At 43.4% G+C, this 7034-nt stretch overlaps 1 protein-coding gene across 1 annotated transcript; it reads right to left on the bottom strand.

Moving 5' to 3' along the window:
* Positions 1-2307: 2307 nt before the first annotated feature.
* LOC108339202 (uncharacterized) lies at positions 2308-3252 on the bottom strand. Its single transcript, XM_017576341.1, has one exon. The coding sequence runs from the start codon at positions 3250-3252 to the stop codon at positions 2308-2310; it is 945 nt and encodes a 314-aa protein (XP_017431830.1).
* Between the last annotated feature and the right edge of the window lie 3782 nt (positions 3253-7034).

Raw genomic sequence — 7034 nt, 5'->3', positions numbered from 1 at the left:
TTCAGTCTTAGCTCGTTGACATGTTAGACATGATGCCACGAAGCGTGCAACATCATTCTTCATCCCTGGCCACCAGAACGACTGCTTGAGATCGTGGTACATCTTAGTCATGCCCGGATGCATGCTAAGACGGTTGTGATGCCCTTCTTCTAATATCATCCGCTTCAAGTCTCCATCATTAGGATCGCACGTCCTACCCATATAACGTAGTAGGCCGTCCGTCCCAGCATTGAACTCCTTTGCTTTATCTGTGCCGAGCGCGCCTCTTATCTTCACTAATTCTTCATCTTCAAGTTGCTTCATTCTAATCCTCTCAAACACGTTGCTGGATATCCTAAGGTTACAGCATTTGATGTTGTCCGGTTCTAAGTTGAACTGCAACCTTAAGTCTCTAAAGCTTTCCACCAGGCTCAACTCACGTACCATCATGGACGACACATGCACCACCTTCCTGCTTAGTGCATCCGCCACAACGTTCGCTTTACCAGGGTGATAAAGCAACTCGAAATCATAATCCTTTAGGAATTCAAGCCACCTCCGCTGCCTCATATTCAACTCCTTTTGATCAAAGAGGTACTTGAGACTCTTATGATCACTAAAGACTTGGAAAACGGATCCATACAAGTAGTGCCTCCAAATCTTCAGAGCAAAAACGACCGCTGCCAGCTCTAGGTCGTGCGTTGGATAATTCCTCTCATGTATCTTCAATTGCCGAGAGGCGTACGCCACTGCTCGTTTCTCTTGCATAAGAACGCACCCCAAACCTTGGTGAGATGCGTCACAGTAAACTTCGAAAGGTTTGGTAGTGTCCGGAATTACCAAAACTGGAGCGCTCGTCAACTTCCGCTTTAGCTCTTGAAAACTAGATTCACACCGATCGGTCCAGGCGAACGGGTGATCCTTCCTGGTCAGCTGTGTTAACGGTGCTACTATCTTAGAGAACCCTTCTATGAAACGCCTATAGTAGCCCGCGAGTCCCACAAAGCTCCTAACTTCAGTGACCGAGCGTGGACTCTCCCAATCCAAGACCGCTCGTACCTTAGCCGAATCAACTGAAATCCCACCAGCAGACACAACGTGACCCAAGAACTGCACTTCCTTCATCCAAAATTCACATTTGGACAACTTAGCGTACAACTCTTTTTCACTCAACACTCCAAGTACCAACCTCAAATGTTCTTCGTGCTCTTCACAGCTCTTGGAGTAGATGAGTATATCGTCAATGAACACCACCACAAATTTGTCCAAGTACGGCCTGAAGATCCTATTCATGTAGTCCATGAAGACTGCTGGAGCGTTCGTCACACCGAACGGCATGACTACGTACTCATAATGTCCATACCGAGATCTAAAGGCCGTCTTCTGAATATCTCCTTCCTTAACACGAATTTGGTGGTAGCCCGATTTCAAATCTATCTTGGAGAAGACGCTCGCTCCATGCAATTGATCCAGCAGATCGTCAATGCGAGGCAGTGGGTATTTGTTTTTGATTGTCATCTTATTCAATTGACGATAGTCAATGCATAGCCGAGAGCTGCCATCCTTCTTCTTCACCAATAACACAGGCGCTCCCCAAGGTGACACGCTTGGACGGATGAACCTCTTGTCCATCAATTCTTCAATTTGCTTTTTAAGCTCAACCAATTCAGCGGGTGCCATCCTATATGGTTGAACGGATATAGGAGCCGCGGTAGTTACGAAATCAATGGTAAACTCAACTTCACGAACGGGAGGCAACCCAGGCACCTCATCCGGAAAGACGTCCGGGAATTCGTCCTCAACCGTTCGTCCTTCAGTGTACTTATTGGACGAACGTTCAAAACTCTTATCCGCAACCTCACTGTCTTCATGCGTCATGATCCAGAAGCAACTCGCGCCCTCCATGATATCCTCTTTCAGTTGACTGAGCGTCACACCCAACTCTTCTTCATCTTCTTCCGGAAAAATCAATTCCTTAGCACCACAATCTATGAGAATGCGATTGGTATTCAGCCAATCCATTCCCAAAATCACTTCTAAGTCTTTGAGAGGCAAACATATCAAATTCAACTTGTATCTACGCACTTCTACCTCAATAGGACATCTAACGCACACGGTAGATGTCCTAACCTCTCCAGCCGCTGGGGTTGACACCACCAAGTCGAACTGCATCTCACTCTCAGCTAATCCCAGCTTATCAACGCACGCCTTCGAGATGAAGGAGTGTGTCGCCCCCGAGTCAAACAGCACACAACATTTCATTCCATATAGCAAACACGTGCTGGTAATAAGTGTACCTGAACTTGCTGCTTCCGCACCCGTGATCGCCTACACACGCCCAACCGCTTGGGCTCGTCCACCTCTACCTTGTTGATTCCTTCCAGCGTTCGGCGGTCTCATCACTGCACGTCCGCCCATATTACACTCGTTTTCCAGATGACCGTTTCTCTTACAACGAGTGCAATATTTCCCTCCAACCAACTGAGGGCATGATGATCTAAAGTGGGGTCCTCCGCATTGAAAACATCTGACCGGCCCCGGCTGATTTGCTTGTCCAGCAACTACCATAGCTTGTGAACCACTCGACTGAGCTGGACGAGCGTATGGGGTCCTGTTCCGATTCACATTTGGTCTCGACAGAATTGGTCCTCTTGACGCCTGTTGTTTCTTCTGTTGTTCCGCCTCAGCCATATTTTTCTCTAATACTTTAGCCCTCTCAACCATGGCTGGGAACGACCGGATGCACAAACTGGAAATCAATACCTTCAAATCACTCTGCAGTCCGTTCTTGAATTTCCTACACTGCCACTCCTCACTGGTGGCCATCGTGTTGAACCTCAGAAGATGTTTAAAAGTGTTGGTATACTCCGACACAGACTTCGCTCCTTGCGCCAGTTGAAGAAACTCAACTTCCTTAGCGTAACGAACGCTGTCCGGGAAGTACTCTTCGTAAAATTTGCCTCTGAAAACAGCCCAGGTGATAGGATTCTGAGCGTCCGTTAAGATGGCTTTCACACTCGTCCACCAATGGCTAGCTTCACCAGTCAGTAAATATTCTGTAAAAGCCAGGCGGCTTTCATCCGGACACCTCTTAGCATTGTAGATACGTTCCATGTCTCTCAGCCACTGGTCCGCCTCATCAGGAAGGCATTTTCCACTGAATTTGGCCGGATGGTGTTGGAGAAAACTCTCCAAGCTCCACTCGGCAGTAGTCGGGGCAGCGTTGGAAGAAGACGCCCCTGCATTATGCCTGGTCGCTGCTAAGATCTCCATCAATTGTCTTTGTGTTGTTTCAGAGTTGGCACGCGAAGCTTCCAAACTCTACATGGCACTCTGATTCTGCTGCATTAGAGTGGCATTTTGTTCCATAAGTGTCGTGTTCTGTTGCTGCAAGCGGTCTATCACCGTCTCCAACAACCTAGCGTTGTTGGACGCATCAGGTTCCGTAGGTTGGGGTGGAGGAGGGAGTCTAGGTGCCATTCGTTCTCTGGACACAGAGGAAAACGAACGTTAGTAACATGTAAAGAGTTGAGAGAAATAACTCACTTAAACACATATCAAGCACACAGCAAAAACACAGTGCACTCATAACCTACAGTGTCCTTTAAGAGAACAAAACTGCTCTGATACCAATAATGTAACATCCCAAAATTATACAGTCATCAACTATATACTTAGAATAATCACATATATTAATAATTCAAAACAGTTTTAAAGAAAGGGAACGACAATAACGAAAGTGACCGAACGGCCTTTCATTTACATAATTAAACGAGCGTTCACAAAATAAAAGAGGACGAACGGTTTTTTAAAAACTACTACCGAACGTCCTAATAATTACACAATCAAAAAGAGCGCTCGCTCACTGCCGCTCGCTATTCTAACTACTATATCTAAAAACTGAACGCCCTTACTGTTCGGCCTTCACTTCTACTTCTACGAGGTTGGCGTCCTCCAAATTTTCTTCTTCCAGTGTTTCTTCCAGTAATGCCTCTCCGTCTGCTCACATCCACACGGATGATCATTGCAAAGACAAGACGAAGGTTCAAGGACGAACGACAACACAAGAAAGAGACACAGGGTAAGCTTATTGAATTTAATTCATTCCAAAACATACATTTCATGCATATCAAATCCAGCAAGTAAGTTCACAACGTATACATTCAATTCATACATAAATTTCATCCAAAATCCTGATACTAGACTGACCGTCCGGACTGTATGAATCTTGTGTAGCTAAGGCGTCCGTGCACTCAGATGGGGTAACTGGAATGCTCATCAGTAGCCACCTAAGGTTAGTCTGTTCTGTCCAAGTTACAGTTATGGACTAGACCTCCTGCCATTCCCACGCATGACATACTCCTCTCTACTTGAGAACGAGCACTCATGGAATATCAGGATGGATCACCATCTAAGCTTACTACGTTCATACTTACAAATCTCAATATCCATTCAAGAGTCGTTCCACCCTGGAACGCTCGTTAAAAATCCAAAATCACAATTTCAGTTCTCATAGTGTTCGCACTGCTTAATTTATGGTCTTGAATACATTTTCATTCTATGTTCCACTTTCTTAAAAAGACGAACGTTCACTCCTCTTCATAACGAGGACGAACGTCGAGAGCGAGACCGAGAAAGATTTCTTGAATTAGTTAAATGAACTGACTCTAGAACGATCGGAAAATACTTAGAATAATTTAAGTTCAATGACTCTGGAAAGAATCCAATGTATAGATACATCACAAATCTGTTTGGAATAAATAAACCGAACATTGTTTAATTCAGGGGACAAACCGCCAGTCAATGACCGAGCGCGAAAGTAGGCGTTTAATGAATCTTTGGACGAACGTCACTGAAGACTTGGACGAACGTCACTAAATATATTGGACGAACGCTATTTAAATTTAGGGCGAACGCTTATGGGAATTCAAGACGAGCGCTATTCTCGCTCGTTGCAATTTACGGAAATGGACGAGCGTTCGGTCTGAGACCGAGCGCCACTTAGGACGAACGTTCAATAGATGACCGAGCACTAATTAGGACGAACGCTCAGTGTAAGACCGAGCGCTACTTAAGACGAACGCTTGATATAAACCGATCGCTATTAGGACGAACGCTCAAGTAGCATTTCAAATGGGGACGCTCGTTCTAAGACAGAATCCTTTCCAAATGAAAGAATCTCACTCTAAATCATTTTCAGAGAAACCGAACGGTATATGACCGTACGATGACGAACGTATTTTATCATATGACAGGATCATTATATTTCAGATTTTCATTTTCATCTAAGCGTAACATTTCTCATACGATTTATAATCTTATAATTTCCGTTTCATCATTTACTTCACATACTATATAGAACTCACATTAATAAATCATACTATACAAAAATCATCCAGTATCTAATTCATACGTATCAACCAGCGCATACCATATTCATTCATGCATAACAGCGATCACTCATAACTAATACATCAGCATACATCTCATGCATACAATCTATACCTAACATGCATACAACACACAGTATAAATTAAATCACAATAAGCTTCCCTTACCCGGATTCAGTAGCGATCGTCCTAAAAAGAGTGGATCTTGGTTCGTCTAATGAAGTTCTCTCAACGTTTCTCTTAAGCTCTCCAGCTAAACTAACCAAAAGAAAAAGGAAGGGCTTAGCCTACACTGTTGCATGGAGCTGAAAACAGTTTACAGGATCTCCAGAAACGATCGCCCAAGTGAAACTTACCAGAACTGGAAGTTGTTCGGTTTGAAATGAAGCTCGCGGTGCAGGGAACGTTCCTATGGTGCTGAAACGTGAACGGAGAAGAGCTTGGTGAGTTACAGTAGAGAGAAGTTTGGGAGGTTCTAGAGAGATGGAGGAGAAGAGGAAAAGTCTGAGTTTGGGAGGGAAGAAGGTGCGCGTAGAGAGTGGGAGATTTTCCAGAAAAATTGTTTTTGTTCAAAACCCACTGTCAGACAGACGAGCGTCCCTCTACACGACACCTGCGCTCCACTACTGATTTCAGAAGCTTCCACTTTGACAAGTGGCGCACATGCACGGCTCGTTGGTGGATTTTCAAATACTCAGAACACGTGGCACGGTGCATTTATGGAAGCAGAGAGGTGAATCATCACAGTAATAAATGGGACGTGACAAACTGACTCTTGAGAACTCACTCAGAATATTCAACGACTAACCAAAAACGTGGACTCTAGAGTGAAAGAAATGAATAAGAATATTTCCAGACATCCAAGGATCGGTGCTTAGAGTGATTCATATGAGGAAAACCGAAAACTTGGGTTTAATAGAATTTAGTATCAATAAATCAGAATGTCAGTCAAAGACTGAATGCTCTAGAGGGTGAATACCAGAAGGCTTAAACTAGCGCTCGTATTAAAATTGACTTAAAGAGGTGGGACGAGTGCCTGGTGTAAGACCGAGCACTAATAGACTTAACATACAAGATTTGATAATCCTAGTACGATAATATTGAATTAGTGTTGACGAACAATAAAATATATATACAATTACATATATACTTAGATTTACAACCGAACGTTAATACTCAACTATGCTTGGCCAAACGCTCCTACACAGTATACCGAAGTGAAAACGCTTGTCCTTAACTAGGATTCTTCCCAAATGAAGGAATCCACTAAAATTCCAAATTCACAAGAAAACCGAACGGTCAAGGACCGTTCAGTAACGGACGTACACTTTCTTAGGAAAATTCATATCAGGATCATTTATATTCCAACATTTTTCTTAATACATATTTTCGTAACTTTATACTTTCATATAAATCAAGTTGCATACTTCATACAATCCATAACATAGTAAATAATCATATTCATACTTTATATTCATTCAACCACTCAGCACATGCATTCATTATCAACGAACGTACAAATAACATTCAATTAAATTAAATAAGCTTCCCTTACCTGGATACGTGATTGCACGTCCTAAGAGTAGCTTTTTGGGTCCGACTACAATTTCTTCTACCCTCAACGATCACTTAACTCTTCCAACTAAACAGATCAACATAAAATCA

Source organism: Vigna angularis, chromosome 5 (genome assembly GCF_016808095.1).
Source record: "Vigna angularis cultivar LongXiaoDou No.4 chromosome 5, ASM1680809v1, whole genome shotgun sequence".
Lineage (NCBI taxonomy): Eukaryota > Viridiplantae > Streptophyta > Magnoliopsida > Fabales > Fabaceae > Vigna > Vigna angularis.
This window is presented reverse-complemented; position numbering and strand designations above follow the sequence as displayed.

Coding starts and splice junctions, on each gene's coding strand:
- LOC108339202 (XM_017576341.1), bottom strand. CDS start 3,252: ATGGAGATCTTAGCAGCGACCAGGCATAATGCAGGGGCGTCTTCTTCC.